The sequence below is a fragment of the Homalodisca vitripennis genome, chromosome X (genome assembly GCF_021130785.1).
Source record: "Homalodisca vitripennis isolate AUS2020 chromosome X, UT_GWSS_2.1, whole genome shotgun sequence".
In the NCBI taxonomy this organism is placed as follows: domain Eukaryota; kingdom Metazoa; phylum Arthropoda; class Insecta; order Hemiptera; family Cicadellidae; genus Homalodisca; species Homalodisca vitripennis.
This window is the reverse complement of record NC_060215.1, coordinates 17,512,847-17,533,592: the sequence shown is the minus strand read 5'-3', so window position 1 is coordinate 17,533,592 and position 20,746 is coordinate 17,512,847. Positions and strand designations below refer to the sequence as shown.

General features: G+C 39.4%; 1 protein-coding gene across 4 annotated transcripts in view; it reads right to left on the bottom strand.

Moving 5' to 3' along the window:
• Positions 1 to 2,575: 2,575 nt before the first annotated feature.
• Positions 2,576 to 20,746, bottom strand: part of LOC124368742 (homeobox protein cut) — an 88,731-nt gene continuing 70,560 nt past the window's right edge. The window contains exons 3-13 of one of the 4 annotated variants that reach the window (XM_046826078.1): positions 14,943 to 15,124; positions 14,482 to 14,627; positions 13,015 to 13,329; positions 12,078 to 12,821; positions 10,535 to 10,698; positions 10,169 to 10,341; positions 9,525 to 9,799; positions 8,572 to 8,822; positions 7,833 to 8,091; positions 7,060 to 7,466; positions 2,576 to 6,598 (exon numbers count right to left, since the gene is read on the bottom strand). In XM_046826078.1, coding sequence (XP_046682034.1) covers positions 5,489 to 6,598; positions 7,060 to 7,466; positions 7,833 to 8,091; positions 8,572 to 8,822; positions 9,525 to 9,799; positions 10,169 to 10,341; positions 10,535 to 10,698; positions 12,078 to 12,821; positions 13,015 to 13,329; positions 14,482 to 14,627; positions 14,943 to 15,124 — 4,026 coding nt within the window. In that variant the 3' untranslated portion in view covers positions 2,576 to 5,488. The remainder of the gene's footprint in view (positions 6,599 to 7,059; positions 7,467 to 7,832; positions 8,092 to 8,571; positions 8,823 to 9,524; positions 9,800 to 10,168; positions 10,342 to 10,534; positions 10,699 to 12,077; positions 12,822 to 13,014; positions 13,330 to 14,481; positions 14,628 to 14,942; positions 15,125 to 20,746) is intronic. The other 3 variants (XM_046826079.1, XM_046826080.1, XM_046826081.1) reach the window with 3 other exon arrangements.

The following is a 20,746-nucleotide window of genomic DNA, read 5'->3' as shown; positions in this document are numbered from 1 at the left end:
AAACATTTCCAATGATTCAGTGTTGAAGAATTTAGCTCTTACCCAACTAGAAGAATTGCAGCCAAAAGTTAATTTTTAACATAACTTTGTTCCCTCCCATTGGAGTGTGTTTGTTGCGATTGTTTGGAAGAAACATTCCCCAAACTGTTCGATTGGCCATAATGGCCCAATATCTTGGCCCCTTAGGTCTCCAGATATCGCCCTGTGTGATTTTTTTGTTTGAGGTTTAGTCAAGGTTCGGGTCCATGCCAAAGAAGAACTGAGAGAAAGAATCAGGGGAGCGTTTGCTGAAATGGGTTGACTGGAAAGCAGACCATTATTTTTATCCAAATAATGTGAAACACATCAAAATTAGGTAAATTCCTTGTCACAAATCTTTAGAAAATTGCCTATATTTTGGTCATAATTTTATAATGTGATTAAGCAAAGGTTTTATATTTTTTGAAATTGTAAGATTTTTATAAACATCCTGTATATTCTCCGCCAGGCTCATGAATTGAGCTGATTATGTTCTTCTTACCTTACTCTACATTGTCATCCTTATTACTTTCTTGGCAGATAGTATTACCTCTTCTACAATCAAAATACATTCCAATTATTACTGTACTTGCTCATCCTTATTGTGTAGACCTGCAATTGTGTTTTCTTCTTTCTATTTCTATCTTGATTTAATTAATTGCCCTACACATACAAGAGAGAGATAGCTAGAGAAGGGTTTATCTAGCTCCTTGGATAAACAACTACATGGTTACTTTCTCTTTCCACCAGGATAGTCCAGTTATATGATATGAGGTCAAAGGTTTGGATCTCTTTAAAGGCATGAGTTTAATGTTGAGAACCCAAGCAAGCACCCACCTAGTATTTATGACTACAAGATATTGTAAGCTGTTAAAGTAATCCTTACCTCTTGCAGGATACAGCTGTGTAACTGCTAACTTTTAAACCTAATGGATTCTAAAAAAAAATCCACAACTCCAGATAAACTGGCAAAAGATTCGAGTATACACACTCACCAACAGACTTTCTTACGAATCCATATATCAAGCTCAGGGTGCTCCAAAATGCATGTTTCCGTCAAATTCTTAGTCAGTCATCACAATACATTCTCCTTTAATATTTGTATATCAGAAATTATAATGACATTTGGATAAATGTTTTTAAATTCAATAGAGGCCATGGGCATGTGCAAGGTCATGATTTGGAGGTGTCTGACATACTTTGGGTGTTCTGACCAAAAGAGGGATCCGGGCACATCCCCGAAAAATATTTGAAAATTGTACTAAACATTTTGAAGCTTTTTTGATGATTGTTTTTAAACACTATTTTGCTGTGGTTTCGGCTGCACACCATTCAAGTGGTGGCGAGGAGGGTCAGTAGGAAATAGGACAGAGAGGAAAAACACCTTATAAACGTACCAATATAAATAATATGTAAAACCCGGCACCGGCAAGCAGAATAACATAAGTCTTGTACGCCAGTAGTAGTATAAATTTTGCACCAACGTTATATAACAAAAAACAACTTATTAGCAGATACATGTGCACCTACGGACCCCCCGTGATATGCCAGTGCTAGATGGGACCACTTTTCAGGGTATTTTTTGTGATTGCCCCCGCATCAAAATTTAAAAATACAAATCTCCTTTTAAAGTACTTCTCACTGGAATGGGCATAAAATCCAAGAGTTTGTTTTTGAGATATTCAAGTTAAATCAGACCCATTGACAGACTTAATACTCAGTGTTGTGAATCCTTTTCAGACAAAAATACATTCATTTTGTAACAGACATTTAAAAATATATTTGTTCCAATACAGGTGTAAGAATCTTTCCATTATATTAGATTTTTCAAAAAAACAGCGTCATGAAAATCTTTTCCTAAGTGAAATAAAATGCTTGCAGACCTGAGAATTTTATGCCAGTGATAAAACATATCTCAAATTATCTATAAGACCTATGAATGTTTTTCAATGGATAAGATTTAACTCTTGATTTTCATATCTGAAAAGTAAAAATATTCTCGTTAATACTCAAATTTAATTGTTTTATGCTTATACCAACATTGATGAGTTGGAGGTATACCCATTTCAGTGCATTACTGAGTAACTGCAAAATGTTTATTGTAAATCACTCGATCTTTTTTTTAAGTATTCTCAATATTGCCCTGATTGGTTTTACTGGTTTTTTGTATCACTAAACAATGGCAAATGTCCGGAAAACTTCTGTTTCCTTCTCAATAATGAATATAAAATGGAATTTACATTCAGCAAGTGAACTTTCATAATATAGTGTAGCACTGAGAATTATTTTTTATCTATAGGTTTGGAATTCATAAGTAATTATTTATCAGATTCATGGTTGTTTTTTTTTACAATATAGTTATTGTTCTGGTTGTTGTATTTTTTCGCAGCTATTGTGCCTGTGCCTATGACATGTATATACATGCTGACCACACGTTGTTGATTGCCCAGCCTCAGAAGGATAAGGTGTACGATATTAGCTGTCAGTTAAATCGCTCCAAACAACCACTCTTACAAGGACACTCAAGCTATTGAACTCAAATAAAAACTCTTTTGTATATTTTAGAAACTTCATTTTATTAATGAAGACACAATGATATGGAGGAAGTATGTACATTCAGGTAGTAATAATCTTATTTAGTGGGAAGAGAAAAATATTTTATTACAATGAAGAAATATTGACTAATAAAACAATTTTTATATATTTGTAAAACTTTTAAGTCCACAGGGAGTAAAAAATCTGAACATATGATAGCAATGGCCAAATAAATATTTTGTGGATGATGATATATTTACTGAGTTGATTTGGACAAACTAAAGGTTTCTTAAATTTTTAAATAGCGCTTTAACCCTGATCACAACTTAAAGAGTAAACAAAGCAACATCATTGGATCACAGTAACAAAAACTATAACGGTACAGTAGATTTTAAATTAATCCAATGTATGTGTATAACCAACAATAATGAAAAATGGATAAAAAAGAAACAGTTAACATATTTAAAAGATATAATGATGACAATAGAATAATAATAGTATAATAGTATCTAGCGTAAACAATCTTTGGATGTTATATACAACTAGGTCTGTTGAAAACTGTACAATTAGCCGTCTGGTGGTACGACAGCTTACGATAATACCGTATATATATATATATTTATATTTATAGCTATTATATAATGCGATAGAGAATAATACTGCATCACAACATATCAATAAATAAATGTTATCTTCCAAAAACAATAGATAAAAAGGCGCAAAAAAATAATCACTGTTTAAGGATTATAATTACAAAGAAAAACAAAGCAAGGAAGAACTTCGTTATGTATAACATTAGGGTATAAATCTCTGACTCAAAATTTTCAATGATTAGGATCTCTGATTTCTTATAATCTAAATTAAAAAATCTATAAATCGTCTTAAGGAGTTTTAAATTTATTACAGTTTCTTGTTTTATGTGAGTATTTAGACTAAAAAAAAACCAAAATAACCAGTGACTTGTGTGAATTGAGATCATTTTCGTGCAGATCCAGTAACAGCCTACTGATATTCAGTTATAAGGCGACAGTTGCAATTGTAACCTAAGTAAATAACATACAATATAAAAAAAGTAAAGAGTGTTCTGCGGTCCAGCCTGGTACAGTCGGACTAGACGTATTAGGAAGACTAGATGACAACAATGCAAACTAAGTTTGTTTTAGAAAAATATCACATTTGTGATGTTTTCTTCGACTTTACAATTTTTATTAACGTGAGCAAAATATATATATATATTTTATACCAGCGGAATATTTGAATACACAGTATTTATTAAATCTAATTCAAACATTCCTGGTGTCGAGGAATGGAAAATGCCCATGTGAAATGCTATAAATACTCATATTTATCAGTTAGTCATGTATATAACTTCGACTCTGAAGGGGAAAACTAAATTTGTCTATAAAAATTAAAAAGCTAGAGCAGCCTGTAACATTGATGGTGAGGTATTTTCATGATATGATTCTATGACGAGTGTTCCGCTCGAGTTCTAGAACAGGACCGGTTCCCAGTATTTACACTGTTGGCAAGCTAAAGCGACATTTGGCCGTATTTAGTCTGGTAGAAAACATACAACACTCATACACACACGCGTACCGAGAATATCTACCATTCACTAATATAGAAAACCAAATCATTTTGAAACGAAAAATTTGAACGTCCTGAGTGTAATTGAATTATACTAATACGAGAAAGTACCACGGAAGAATTTAGAAGACAAATTTTAGGGTTTCACCCAACAGAAATATAAATATGTGTACATTATTGTACGTACTAAAATAAAGAGGTCTGAAGCGAACCGTTATCATCTTTACTTTTACGTTTACTTTGGATATTCTTTTCCTAGATGTATAAAAACAATATTTGGGCGCACTCCAATAGAATACATTATGCGCTACTACTTTTATATCACAATAATAAGGATACATTATTAACGTCAAAGGAAAACGAGAGATATATATATATTTATAATTAAAGTGAAAACAAAAATCATCTCTTTCCAATTGTACTCGTCGAGTGTGTCAAACGATGACATCATAACTAACAATGATAACCAGTCTTATTTATCATCTTTGATTATATCAACAACTCCAACATAACATATACACACAACAAGAAAAAAGTACAAGAAAACAATTTTGATCTTAACATATATTACAAGAATGGCTACATGAAACAGCAATATATTTACAAACAATAAATGCCCATGTCAGACAGGAATCTACAGAAACACCAGGCTAATCTTTAAAAGATTTTTAAAATATGATAAAAGAATAATAAACTAAAATAACTACATAAACATCATTCGTTGATTGCACTTTTGATATTAACTCCATTGCAAATGGTAATATATAATCGGGATACAGGATAAGAATATACACGTCTTGTAAATACAAGATTCATACGCACGAGTTCTAATCCTTCCATATCACCCTTACAATGTTCAATGTTTGCACATATTGTTTAAATAAATTATAATTTACAACGTTTTTGAGGAATCGTAAAGAAGACAACACTGGATTTTGTGATACTGTACACAAATGAATATCACTGATATGATATAGCATATCTAATTGAAGAGTACAGTACTAATAACACTGTACCTTCCAGTTTAATCGAGAATCTATAAATAACGTATTATCACGGAGTGGATCAGTCCGGGTATTGCGAGATCATTTCCACTGCCGTCAAACCAGCTTGCAGTGTTTAAAACACATTTTTCCATGCAATGTTCAATGAAAAGTTGTGTTGCGGTGTTCTTAATGCACATCTCAGCCATAAGGTAAAACTCATGAACAGATTCACATGTCATTACATTATTTAGCACGCATCTATGAACACAAAAACGAAATCACATTTAATATTTTCTATGAACACCGAGTATTTAATTAACATTTACCCGTTTTCGATCCCAAAGTCTTGTGGAAAACTTGTATTAAAATTCACTATCCCACTTTTCTTCTTTAACAGTCTGTAACGTTTTTTCTTGTTCGGTTTTTTGGTTGTCGTCATTGACGGGTTCCTGTTTGATGTCGGAAGGGCAGGGGGAGGGCAGAGGCAAGGATTGTGTTAGCGTGGAACTTCGAGCCTCGTCTTCCTCTACTACTGCCGTCGGCTCCACTCTCACAGTCTCACTCTCTCGCTCCCTCTCGTTGTAGTCGTCCGTCTGCATCACACACACTCCATTGATGATGACCTCAGATTCTTCTTGCCAGTCCGGGTTCACCCATTGGGGGGCGGCAGGTTTTCGTCTACTCGACCCGGAGGGAGCTTGAGGAAGTTCAGGTACTCCGATGTCCGAGTCTTCAGAGTCTAACCTACTCTCATTATCCTCGTCATCGGAGCCCGCCTCGTGCTTTACAGTCAGATCCAGCCCGGAATCCTGCTCTCTCATAGGTAAAATTCCTCGTTGCATGAGAGCTGCTAATTCCGGATTTGGAGGGAAATAAGGAGTAGGGAACGGCATGGGAAGAGCATTCAGTCCTAAACGCTGACTGAGGAGCATTCTAAACTGGTTAGGATCGAATCCTGATCCCTGACTTTCTCTGTTGGATTGACTGGAGTCACTGCCATGAGGTGATTGCTGCTTTAGCCTCATCCTGTGGTTGTGGAACCAGTTGGTGATGGTGCGAGAAGCGAGGGTCAACTCGTTGGCCAAGAACTCGATGGTGCTCAGACTGGGGTAAGGATCCAGAGCGAATGCGAGCCTCAGTGCTTCCTTCTGCTCCTCGGAGAAAAGGACTCGCTGCTTCTTGGCTGCAGAGGGGGGACTACTGGCGCTACTGTGGTAGAATTCTGCCGTGTCGTTGGAGGAGGTGTCACTGCTGTTGTCCTGCTGTCCTGACCCTCTCCGTCGCTTGTTCATTTCTCGCCGCTCCGACTTGATGGCTTGCAGTCTGTCGATATTGTGAGTGTCCGACAGCCACAGTTGCATGCGGATGAATGGCTCTCTCCCTTTGATACTGAGCATGTGCCATGGTTTTGGTTTTGACAACAGCTCACTGACTGATCCCTGAGAAAGGCCCAGAACAGCTTCTCCAAAAATCTGAAAACACAATCATCTTCAATCTATGTTTCATTATTATGAAGTACTATTTCTACTCATATCTAAGAGGGAAGTAATATTCAAGAGCATTTTAAAAGTAATAATAACAGTAAATTATGATTCGTGATTTCAAATGCATGATGATATCAGCAAAGTACAACTGATGGTTTTATGTATTGAATAAATTTTTATATTTACAATTTGATACCAAAATGGAACCATGATAATATTTTTTTCACAGTGTACACAAAGTATTACTATTTGTACTATAAAACATCCTCATGTTTTTTATTCTAGTCCAACTGTCATATGGTACTTTAACTAAACACTGAGCTGTTCTTAATTGATAATAATTTATATTTTATCCTATACTGTGAGTTTGTATGGATATACTTCGGATACTTTTATTTTACTTCAAAATATACAAAATAGAGGAGATTTCTAATGCTCCCTATGCTTACTTTTTGGCCAATGTTGTTGGCCAGGAGGGCTTCCTTGATCTTGGTGGTGATGGTTTGCGTATCTAGATCCTGTGTTAATGCTGCCATCTCATAGACGGATGGTGCTACTTGTTGGCCAAGGTTCCTCATAACGGAGTTCACCTGGTGGGGTGGCATGGTGTTGCACTGGGGCACCATGGTCGGAGGACCACCATGACTCTTCTTCAAGTGTTCCATGCTGTTGAGTTGCAGATGGTGAGGTGGGGGGATGTGGTGTGGTGGAGGGGGCGGTGGAGGCACCTGCTGCGGTGGATGAAGGTAGTTGAGGTGGTTCAGTCCCATGTCACTTGGTTTCATGTCCATTGATGGAGGCATCGGAGGCATCTTTCCTGCACTTGGAGGCAATGGTTTTGAGATAGATGATCCTGCTGTAAGAAGAAATGAACACTTCAGTACCAGAAAGTAATTTAAGTACTTTTTCATTTTACTGTTAAAAATACCTTTATGCCACTTACAATTTTATGCTCTAGTGGAGAACACCATAAGATAAAAACTGACGATGATGTCTGTTTTTCTCAACATAATTTGCAACTTATTCTTAAACAAAATTCCAAATAAATCATGTTAATCTAGTATTCAATTCAATTCAATTCAAACTTTCAAAAAAAGTATGATGGTCTAGGTAGAGAATTTTTGTAATAATAACTGATTATACATTAATTCTCAAATTAATAAATTTTAAAAAAATGATATAAGTAGTTTGCAATAAACATTATGTAGTAATATTTGCTTACGAGAATTTATTCCATATCCTCCAGTTCGCATCAACTTCTCTGGTGCAATTTTGTATTGAGAGGCGACCAGTTTATGGACCGCATTGTCATCCTCTAGAAACATCTTCATGCGAATGAACGGTTCTCGGCCCTTCTGCGTAAGCATGTGCCAGGGCTTGGGGCGAGCTAGAAGGTCTGAGACGCTGCCTTGTGACAGTCCCAACACCGACTCACCAAAAAGACGCTGACTGATGGAGAACTGACTCAACTGCTCCTTCACCTGCAGGGTAAAATAATAGTGTCAAACTACTGCGGTTGATGTACTATACAAGTAGTAACTATCAAGATTCTGTGGATTTATTAATACAAATTTTTAACTCAGCTGGTGTAAAATTAAGCTATCTACTACGTGCTCAGATGGCCATATATATAGCAGTGAGGGAACATGGCCTCTTGCAATCATTCTGTGCATCAATTATGGTACTTAATTCTATAGGTTTGGACCATCCCCTCTATAGGTAATGTGGGTTAATATGACGACTCTGGGTACAGTAATATGATGGCTAAGAAGATTAAGTTGTCACTGTTCTTGAAAAGATTTTGACGAAAGTAAAGATATTTGGAAACTTTGGGCATAGTCCTGAATTTCAGTTAGTTTATGGATTGGGCCAGTAAAAACTTATCTGGCGAGGATATGACTCATGTAAAATTGTTAGTGATAATCAGTATATTTCCTGTGGTTCAACAACACGAAAGTTACCTTTCTCACAATTTCCTCGGTGTTGAGGTTGTTGAACTGGTCAAACTGTTGCTGAGTGATAGGCGGGAGGACAGCTTTGAGAGGGCGTTGGGACGGCGAGTGATGGTGAGGTGTGGAGGGCTGAGAGATGAGGGCATTGGTGATGGAAGCCATCCTCTGAAGGGGACTGACCGCTGCCGAAGGGGAGAAGTCTTCTGGAGGCAGGATGGAGTTGCCGAGAGGAGAACTGGCTGAACTCCCAGCGGACATCCCTGGACACAACACTACTGATTAATAACTTGACATACAGCTCATCTTCTTTACATTTAATCTGACAATAAATTGCCAATAGATATAGTTATTCTCTAATTTAGTCCTAATACATTGAAATTATGAAAATGAAATTAATAATATACTGTTTTAAAAGTAATTTTGAAAAAAGCGTTGTCTCAAATAGGTTTCAAGGTAAAATAAATTTTAAACCCTTAAGCAACTGAAAATTTAACTGCCTCTAAATAGGGCATACTCAAAAACCCAAACTATTATTTTTATTTCTCTTCCTATTTTGTTGTTGTTTCTACTACATAGATATAATAACACAAAAACATACAAGCCCACAGACTATAATTTTTTAATTCATAAAAACTAATTAGGAAGTAAAATTTCATTTTTGAATTTTTTATGTATACATAGGTTTTCTGTTTCAACTCGAGAGGATTTATTGATCACCTTATAGGTACACTGTAAATTAATTGTATTTGGTAACAGATAGCTTTGGTATTTATTTTTCCAAGCTGCAACAATACCGGAAAATTGTCTATGACAACTTTGTTCTAAGTATTTATGAGCTTCTTAAAAATGGATCACTTGAGGTTTTTAAAAAGTTGCTCACTCACACAAGGAAGTAATTTTGAACAGTTTGATTGAAAGCTAGCTAGGGAATTAGTGTAAAGTGGGTTGTGCGCTTCCGCTACCTGGCCGCTCACCATTCGGCAGTTTGGCGTCCTTGCGCTCCTTGGGTAAGGAAAGGTCTTGGGCCATACCGTTGTGGTGTCCTGTGAGGACTTGCTGCTGACTCAGGGCTTGCTGCTGCAGGGCCAGCAGGCCGGGCAGGTTGGCACCGGGAACACTCGCACATTGAGAGTTCAGCTTGGCCAACTCTCGGTGGTACGCGTCCAGAGCCATCCGGATCTCCTCTGCAGACCCGGGCCCGCTCGCCCCACTGCCGAAGAAATGAGGGAATAACAGTCTGAAAGAAACAAAAAAGTTCAATACAGAAAACTTAAACAAATATTAGGAAGCTAGTTTAAAGAATACAAAGTAATCTGCTCTTAAAATTCGTTTGGAAAATATTTTGAAAATTTGTTAGCAAAACATCAAAAATGTACAAGAGTTCTTACAAAATTACATGATTAGTCTGCCTTTCTAAGAATTTTCGGTTGATGAATACATTAAACATTAGTTTAGTGTATTCTTAGAAAAGACTGGTTTCTGAAAGCTTAAGAAGATTTAACACGTGTATTTAGCTATTTTCCAATGTCTTGTAAGATATGAGGATAAAGGAACAGTGCATAAAACCACTACTTCCGAATAAATTACATCATCAGCATAGACTTACCCAGGATATGTCTGTTCCCCTCTCATAGAGTCCTCGAACCTGCGGCCCATCAGCTTGGCTAGTTCCTCCTGGTATATCCTCACTACTTGCTCCTGAGGAATATCGTCATTCTCGTACTTCTTTAGTTTTCGGTTCTGGGAGTTATCTCCCCTGCCAGGTGGTGATGAACATTGCTGAAAAACAACAGAATGTTATTCAGTTTGGCAAATGTACATTGGGAACAATCAATGTATACAATGTGATGTGCTCTTCAATAATCACAATAATGTAGTACAAAAATTAGAAAATGTAGTTTAGTTATATGAAAGTAAAGTTTTCATGATCATGTAAGTCTTTCTTATTTTGAAGAATAGATCTCTTTGTTACCTGAGGCTGTGTTGGTGATCTACTGTCATCATTGCTGTGGCTGTCCTCGGTTTTCATGAGATGGCTGGCTTCACTGAGTATGTGGGCGATTCTCTCTTCAGTCATATCTCCGGTGTCCCTGGCGAACATGGCAGGGATTCCACTATCTTTGCCGGAACCAACACCTACAGCATACAGTCAATGTTAGAAATATTCATGTATGAATACGAAGGTGCCTTTCCTCAGTTATGCCCTAGGCTTCCCAACAGATATAGCAGAAATCCTCTGTTTGTATACGCTAGAGTCTACAATAGCAACCATAAATCATCAATTTTTTTCCGTTCACATTAGAGGTAATTGTTATATATTCTGCAATTTCAAACAAAAATATATAACACTTAAGAATAAAATTAAAATGACAACTCAATGTCACCAATCTCATTCGCCATACACAGAATTTCTCAAATCGTCCTTAGCATTCTTCTGAATTTCTTGGTTATTCCAAGGAGAAAATAGGAAAAGGGTAACTAGTGTATTGGACAATTACACAAGCACATCGATACATTGTAATGGAAATAAATTTGTCAACTAACAATTTACGGCAGTAGTCATACAAATTTATTCTAATCAACAAATCTGTGACTACTTTTACGTAGGTGTGACCTATAATTAATTCTGAAGTATAGCGAGGATTTCGTTCAGTTCTGTTGCTTATTCTGCAGAGCCCAGGCGGTGAAGACAAAGGGAGAGATGTGGGAGGAAGTATAGCCGCCCGGAGATCGGTAGCAGAGAGTGGAAGTGAATGGGGATACTCTAATGCAACAATAAATACTGTAGTAGCCAAACACACAGTTCCAAAATACTCAGGGTGGGGAGGTCAGAAGCTAATGTAGTGCGGGTCATAGGTCAGGAGGGAGGGCATCGCAAGCTCATTATTCTCAACTTACAAAGTCATTAGGCAGCCGTACGGTTCGGAACAAGTGCCAATGAGAGCACCTCGACCCCCCCCTCCCTCCGCAACACCGCTCCGTCCACTCTAATGAATGGGTTTAAGACAAAGCTCGGGTCCACACCACTTTATTTAGATCTTTGTTTACTTTGCTTTGCTAACTTGATTGATCGTGGCCTCGTCGTCGAGGCTAATATTTGCACCGAGTAGGAAATGTCCCCGGATCGATACAGTTTCCAGTCCCTCGATCCCGGTTGCGACGACCAACAGCGATAAGGATCCTGGCTCTATCCGCTCAGGTCACTTATCTTCGGCGGCTAAGATACCGACCGCCGAATCAACCGAGGATAATAATATTCCACAAGATAAAAACGGAAGTTAATACGTTTAAAGCAAAACAATTAGAAACTAATTTAATATGTGTTCAGTGTAGTGCTAAAGCTTGTGTAAATGAACTGGGTAATATTAATTAATGTCTATTTGATATAAATTGGTATTTGTCGTTAGTCTTGTCATTTGAATCTTGAAAGGGCTTACACTTTATACTAAATCATTTATTGTCTGTTTCAAGCCAGACTAATCATCGAAAAAGAGTAATGAGATTTCTTTAATTACCTTTCTTTGGTATGAGAGATTTGAGAAGCATGACGGCGTTGTCGTCACAAGCCCAGGCGTGCATTTTGCGGTAGCTATCGCGGCCCTTTTCTGTGAGCTTGTCCCAGGGCTTGGGCTTGGAGAGCAGTTCAGACACTGTGCCCTGTGACAGTCCCAGCACATACTTGGCGAACAGGCGCTGACCCACATTGTGAATGGACAGCAACTCCCTCACTCTCCTCGCTATGTGGAGGGTGTCGAGGTTCTGGGTGGAGTACTTGTCCATGTTATACCGGAGCATCTCCTGGAGCCGCGCTTCCATCGGGTCGCCCTTCGGGATCAGCGATTCGCCGAACCGACCGACGATCGCTCCGGGGTCCTCGCTGCCGAACCGGAACGACGGCCTATCGTCGAATCTGAAGGGGCTCTTCATGACGTCGTTGAAATTCAGTTGAGAGGACGGGTGAAGAACGTTGTTGTTCAGGCCGACGTTGAGCCCACAGAAACCGTTGACTAGACTTCCAGGCATGTTGTTGTTGTTGTTGTTGAGGTGTGGCGAGTTGTTGTTGCAGCCCAGGTCGGACTCGGCCGCGGGGCTCTTACAGGGCGTGGAGCTGCCGTTGAGTTGGAGATCCGCCGAGACCGCGGGCGAGCTGGAGGGTCGATGGCTGCCGGAGGAAGAGGTCACGGCGGGCTCGTGGTCCCTCTCTGCACTCTCTCGCTCCCTCTCCCTTTCCCGCTCTCGCTCCTCGAACCTTGACTTTCCTGCACCGAACATAAAATCCATGAAAATACAGTGATACCTTAGAATTGTTTCACAAACTTATTTATGCCTCATTGCATATTATGAATACATGTTAGCCATACAATAATGGAGATACAAAATGTACGAAACGGTCAGGCATGACTTGGAGGATTTACAGGAGAATCTCAAGAGAGAGAAGAGAAAGACTGTTACCGGTATCGTCGGAGATGTCGACATTCTGTGTCGGTGTGTGAGGGGGCGGAGGGGTTGCGTTGACCGGGGACTGGGCGAGGGGGCCGACGCTGGAGGATCGGCCGTCAGGAGGCGGCAGTACTCGGCCCAAGTGCTGAGGCGTCGATCCCTGACTGAGGATCGTCCGTTCCAGGGACCGCCTCCAGTTGGCCACTATCTCTTCCCCTAGGAACGAGCCGAACGTCTCGACATTCTGTAGAGACGGCTGGGACGGAGGGGGCGCGGGTGCTGGGAACAGAAGTGGGCCGCTCGAGTCCACGGACATGTCTGCAGCGCCTGCCCAAACATGTAAGTATCACCACCGTACCCAACAACGGCAGAACATAAACGTAGCTAATAAGGAATCAACTGGCCTACGTCATTTATTTCCTCGATAATAATGACTTGTTGAAAGAAAACCACATTAACGCCATACACAACGAATTTATAACATATTCGGCTTTTCAATGTAAATTCATGTAAATGTTATCGGAGACTGAACGTTACTAATTAATAACGTACGAGATATTCACGAGTAATTTACATACACTTCAATAGTCGAGATGTATTATTTTATTTTAAAACTCCGCCAGGTCTGCCACTGAGAATTGCCTTCATATTAGTTCATTTATACGTTCGGGTGAACACATCTCCGGTGAAACGAATCCAGCACCTTTACCATTATTTGTGGCATTTGTAGACACATTTAGATACAAAAATTTTGATGGTTTCCAAAGTTGGGCGTGTGCCAAAAAATACAGAACTGTTGAAACGCCCAAACAACGCGAGTGAAGAGCTACACGCCTCACTGCAGCCCAACCACATCAAACACAGGTCTCCGAGCTTTGATTCCAAGCCTACCCGTGGCATATGTGGAGTTGTTTGTCATCAAACATGAGCTGTTGGTCGTTGGTGGCAATAAGACTTCACAATAGTATCGTCTTACTCTTTTAAAAAAGCTATTGCATTTGTAGAGTAATGCTATTATAGAATAAAACGTGACAGTTTCGTCCGAGGCCGTGGTATATTTTTGGAGATTCTTATTTTACGAGTATATATCAAATTTTGGGGATCACGTCTTGATTGAATGATCAAATCTGTTCTTTTAAAAGTAAATTAACGACAAAGCTATTGTTATGTCTTATACATTGCTTAAAAAATAAGACGTGATTCAATTGTACATGCTGTATACTTTATTACGATCGCAAAGAAAAATTTTACGGGCTGACGCATAGAAAGATTTTGCCAAATTGGGGTAGAGTAGAACTCAAAACCACTAATTATGTATATAATCTCCTGTTATATACATTAATTTATTAGACAGGTGTTACTATCATTTTATTTCAGATTTCGGTTTTGATATTTGTACTGGATAAAAATGCATGAGTTGAACTATTAGTGACCTCTTGTTTGTTTGTAGCACTACCAGTGTTAATTCAAGTAACTCACCATGCATGTCCGAAGGGGTCGAGCAAGGAGGAGCTTTGAGAGCTTCGGCTTGGTGCTGGGCCGCCTTGGTTCTTTCAAGAAGCAGACTTTCCAGCGTCTTCACGTCGCCTTCACTGTTGGGTGGAAGTTCTATCGACTTTAGGAAGCTGAAACGCAAATAAAACAGCTGTAAATTCTGCATAGTAAAGTAGAGTAATGTCTTATTTTACCAGACACACTTAACCTGGGGACTAACGGCATAAAGGTGACTTCCGAACCACCACCAATGACCGGGCAGGTTGGCTGCTTGCAAGGACAGGATCGCTCAGCGGTCACATCCAAGCAGCAGCCACGTTCGACATTGCTTGATTTTGTTATCTCGCGATAACCACCGTACCCACTACACTGCGCCATTGGCAGTAGTTTTGTAAGAATAAAAGTACCTAATACTTATTGTCGAGTGAGATTAGAGTCTTTCGTACCTTAGTTGACGTTTGAGGTCCTCGTAGTCCCTTTGTGCGTCCAGACGTGCCTCCAGTCTGGAGATGAGTTGTCGCTTGTGCTCCAGCTCCTCTTCTAGTCGTGCGATTTGGTTTGCAGAATTTTCCTGCAGCTTACCTATACTAGACTGTAACCTTTGGACGTCTTCGATCAATTGGGAAATCTGAAACAAACACGATATTATGTGAATCTGTCGAGTACACAGTAACCGAATTGATATTTGTTTGCTGTCCGAAGCTAACGAGAATAGCGGTTCCAGCAGGGGGGGGGGTTGGAGCAGGATACGTCAAGGCCCGACAGAGTTGGATACTCCCTGGATACCACTTGCACGCAATTAGGAGGAATATTTAGCAGTTACTCGATGCAAATTATTTTAAATGCGGGTGGAAATTCGGCGATGTGACCCAAGAGCTGAATATTTCGAAAAGACGACGAAGTGTCATCTCCCCACTGAGTCAAATAAAGTTGGTACGTGTCACTGAGTCACTAAGGATTAAAGAGACTGACGCTATATAATAATTGATACGTACAGGGGTTCATGAATCGGTTTTACTCGTACAATCAGTGATAATATTTCAAATAAAACGTGGTAAAGTGAAGAATTTGAACGTCGACTATGAAATACACATACATTGAAATTAAATACAGCTGTGAGTAGAAGATATCAAGTTAAACAAAAAAATTGTTTAGTTTTTACGAGTATATATATTTTCGGAGGTAGTCAAACCATATTTTATGGAGTTCGACGTGTGTTAAATTATTGATTTAATTTAGTATATTAAAAAAATCATAATTAGAAAATAAAAAGCAAAAAAGTATATGGTTTACCTGTAATTAATTTATTATACAGTTTGGAATAGACATTGGTGTTGGCTGAGGAACTGTATTGGCTTATGAATAATATTACTTACGTGAGCTATTGAGGAACAATTCGAGTTTTGACATAACCGATATAACTAAATTCATGCGAGCCACGTGTGCAAATTCCTCTGCAACAGTCCTCATCCTACTTTGCACGGACACTAACATTCATGCTAAAATGGCGGTGGATTTATTCAGGATAAATTAACAAATGTTTTCCTGAAGTCGAGTAAACAGGAGTGAGGCGCGGGGACTATAGGCATAGGGTGAAGGGTGCAGGTCCTCGCGTCAAGAAGGCCTATCTCCAGACCTAATGAAAATCAAACAATGCCATCGATAATTGAGCACGGTCTCTACTTTAAATGCGCGTCTGTGCCTTTGTCTGACAAGGTTCTGGCTTCCACACTGGCTTTCTTAATCTCGTGCCAATCTTTGTACAATACTTCTGGCGTTCTCTGGATCATTTGAACTCTGAGTGAATTAGTATCACGATGAGTCCTCTCATTGGTGAATCAAAATATTGCTAACTATTATTTGATTTCAGAATAATTACATCGTTATTAGACAGTACCGTATCCAGAATTCGTGTTTTTGGGTGGGGGGCGGTCTATACCTAATCCATTAATTGATTTGATTAGATACATTATCCTCTCTTCTACTGATCTACTTAGAAAAGTGCGCCAATGTACATCCCAGCTAGCTATAAATTACTAGCTATATTAACCGAAGTTTTTACGCAAGACTTATGTCAATGTATGCTCTTTTCTTCAGATTTATTATGAAATTAAATGCGTATCTATTTATAGAGGTGATGTTAGTACTTTAACAGTCCTCTCTTACACTTATCCTCTGAAACACAAATAAAGAAAATAAAATAAAATCACAACTAAGTGACTTAAACAATTCTGGTACCCCGAAACAAATAATGTTTTATATTTTTGATTTTGAAACTGAAAGTGCATGAATTAAACACTTTATGTAATACGTATGTCATTAGCAAAAGTATATCCTTCTCATAGGGGTTTTTATTATTTTCAAACTGTTTGAGAAGCGAAATTCCCACACCCCCGATGGACGCTGCCCTGTAATTTTGCGTTTTTCGATCAAGCAGTAAATAATTTACCGAAAGATAAATGCAAAGATAGATCAATTCCAAACACGGGGAAACAGCATATGACACACTACACCATTGCCAATCATAAACAACGAAAAGAACCCGATAAATTATCAGAACAATAAAAAGTATAGCAATTATGATTGCGGATTTGAAGGATGTGGGGCTAATTGGGGCAGACTATGCCCCAGTTACCTCGCGTGCTGCATCGCTTCTGGCTTCTGGCAGACTATCATTATATTTTTTGTTTCCTTATTAATGAGAGTGAGCAGCGGCCTTTCCTTAGGTGGATCCGGTGGCTACAGGAACGTTGTTTACCATTTCATATCTATAATGGTCGCAGGACGCTTGTGTCAATAGAAAACTTTCTTTCAATGCCAGTTATATCGCTTAGCCAGGTTGTACAGAAGCTGCTAACCATATTATTATAGTATGAGATCTGTCATTGATTCAAGTGATACGATGCATTTATAATTTATTTACTGCATCAGTTTTATCACTGGCTCCAGCAATCCGGTGACTGTAGAACTGTTTACTGTACTAGTTCTAAAATTAGTAGCAGTGATCCGGTGCCTTCACAATTTGTTTACTACATTCATTATACCTCTGACTCCAGCAATCCGGTGACTGTAGAATTGTTTACTGTATTACTTGTAATTAATTAATCGCAGTGATCCGGTGCCTACACAATTTGTTTACTACATTCATTACACCTCTGACTCCAGCAATCCGGTGACTGTAGAATTGTTTACTGTATTAGTTGTAATTAATTAATCGCAGTGATCCGGTGCCTACACAATTTGTTTACTGCATTTATTATATCTCTGACTCTAGCTAGCCGTGGAATTTGTTTAGTATATTAGTTCTAATTAATCTGTCTTAGTGAACAAGTGCCTAAAGAAACATTGCTTGTCTTAATAGTTATTGGACGTAGGGATTACTAATTGCATTACTTTGACTAACGTCTTAGTTTAATTGATTTATTACAAAGCGTGATGCTTGTTAATGCTATTCTGTACATTTCCTGCCAACCCTAATAAGATAATATTAGTCGCATTTACGAGAACTTGGACTTTGGTTTTCGACAACTTGTCAAGTGTTGTATACTGTCAAGTCATGTGTGGTGACACGCACACGCCAAACTCACTCGCCCGCACGCCACGCTCTCACCGTACGTCACGTACACCCGCCACTATCTCGTCATCTCCACCGGCGACTTTACTCGCACGTCAACACCCCGAGGACGTGGGTAGGAGCAGGCCCAGAGTATTGTAGCAGTGATGACGTAGACGTGCGGCGTAAAGAGAACTCGCGGCTCGGAGCGGGGTATTGTGCTGGTGGGCGAGGGGGAGGGCGGGGGAGCTCAAGGATTTGATCATTTCTGAATATCCATCATACGAACTGTATAGGACGTCAGACTACGAAGGTCTGAATATTTAATCGATCGATTGGAGGGGAATCGGAAGGGACGGGGTCGGGTGGGGGGAATCTGTCTAATTGTCAGAAGCAAGGCTGAGCGCGAAGACTGTGCCGTTTAATCACTCAAGCTCCCCATCCCCGAACCCTTATTCCGATAATCAATAATAATACTCAAATAAAGAGCACATAGGATCCACACTCGCCGCATCCCGACCGAGCCGTCCCGACACGACTTTGCTTTTATATGGAAGAAACTCTTATGTCCACTAAGTAGGATGACCTCCCGGTGCTCGGTCCTGACCAATTACTGTTACTGTACCGAGTTACGTGAGGAACTTGAAGCGGCCGGTTCCATTTACATACAGTCTACTCAGCAACAATAACTTGAATTAAGTTTGTTGTTAAATAGATTAGTGACACGGAACACAAAAAAAACTAATTAGTGTAAACAAAAAATCGTTTACTTTGAAAAGTCAATTCTTTCACGATAAATATAAAACTTAATGTTGAACGAAGGTTGTATGGTTGTTTACGTTGACTTTTTTTGTAATATATAAAATAATAAACAAAATAAACCAATTGTATAAACAATGATTAGTTGTTTCACTTGTAAATCTTTAACGCCCGCAAGAAATTCGGCTTTTCAAACGTAAAATTAAAAAAAAAAACTAAAAAAAACAATGAGAAATCGGAATCTCCCCAAAACCTCTTTATATTACGCATGTTGGAAAAGTTGGAGTGAGTGATCGCGGAACGAACTCATGATGTCATCCAACGGCTGTGACCGGGAGGACCCCTTCTCTTGCCTTCACCTTGACCTCGGCTCCTAGATGGTCATATGCTGACTCTTTTATGTAGCTGTTGAGCGGTACAGGCTCCACACTCGCCTTGAGTCGACGGGCGGGTAGCAAGTATGGCTGAAATCGTGTTTAGGTCCGTGCACGATTTTTTGCTACCAAACTAGCGCATTATTTAGTAACGCGGGTGGAGATAAAAATCGTGGACGAGAACAATATTAGTGTTCTAAGTGATGGTACAAGAACGTCCAGCCAGTCCATCTGACCTTGAGGGGATTTTTACAGAGTAATGAAGGAGATAGAAGATCCGTTAACTGTATGTGTTCACGGGTAAATTTACATCGAGGAACGCATAATAAACCTAATGTCCGTACTGTTTAAGTGGGAACCCTGCCAATGCCTTGCGCTCCGGTGGGCAGATCGACTCGCTCTGTCTCAAAACGTTGTTTTTCTGAGTCCCGGTCTCTGAAATCATATTGCTGTCATTACCCGCCCCCCCCCTTCCCCCACTGATCTCTTCCCAGCCCACAAAGCACCGAGAGAAACTTTTGAAACGGTTGCTGCGATGTATTGCCACTTCACCTGCAATCGATGAGCATCTTGTGCCAAAATGGCGTTTTGAATTCTTCTCCCTCGACGGGACTCCAACTAATTTGAAGTTCTTGTTATTCTTTTGGTGCGCTACTCGAAAATGTCGATATTACGGGTCATCTCGTTGGGCCCGTAAGTATTCGCTTCCTCGTCAATTGCCGATCCTTATTTTACCTGATGCGTCCCTATTTTATTTGTAACATTTTCATTCGCCTTTTATGGTATTAGATATTACTTGTTAGTCTATAAGAACATCTCCAGACAGTGTTGAGTACCGCGAGTAGGCAGTGGAAGGGTTAAAATCGGCGAAATGATTATAAAGGCCGAAACGAAGATCACTTTGAGACCGTCAGTCCAATCCAATTTTATGAGCTCTCACTGAGTTTTATTGACAGTCACCATCGATGAAAAAAGGGATTATTTATTCTCGCACTGGCTTCACAGCTTTTGAGCTATCTGTAAAGCGACCGTGGGTTAAAACCGATAACCAAAGGAACAAAAGCGGGAACAGTTGTAATTCGGTTAAAACGGTTGCTAAATACCGTATCCACACAACGCGATGAATTGTATCAAAAGAATCCATCGCTTTAGTGCGCCAAACCATTCATGAAAATAACATAAGAAAACGCACGCCGACACTAACATCAATATAGGAGCAGCCGCATTCAACGGCATCCGATGTTTGGAATAATTAAAAAGATCAAACCGTCGCGTCGGTGCTCTCTGAATCGGCGGATCCGGGACGAGCGTAATCGAGTGAGTGGAAACGAGAGCGGGGGTGGGGAACATTGAATCATTTGTGAATACAGAAAAAGTTGGCTGTTGTAAGGGAAAAGGTATTATGTGGGCACGCGTGCGGGATAATAACTTATTGGCTGATTATGACGCGGCGCGGCGATACATCTTCTGCCGGTTTCACGATCGAAAGGATTCACAAACGTGTCAGTTCCAGAAATCGTTTTAGGGTCTTCGGCATTCTGTACTTGCGGATTTCCGTCCTCTA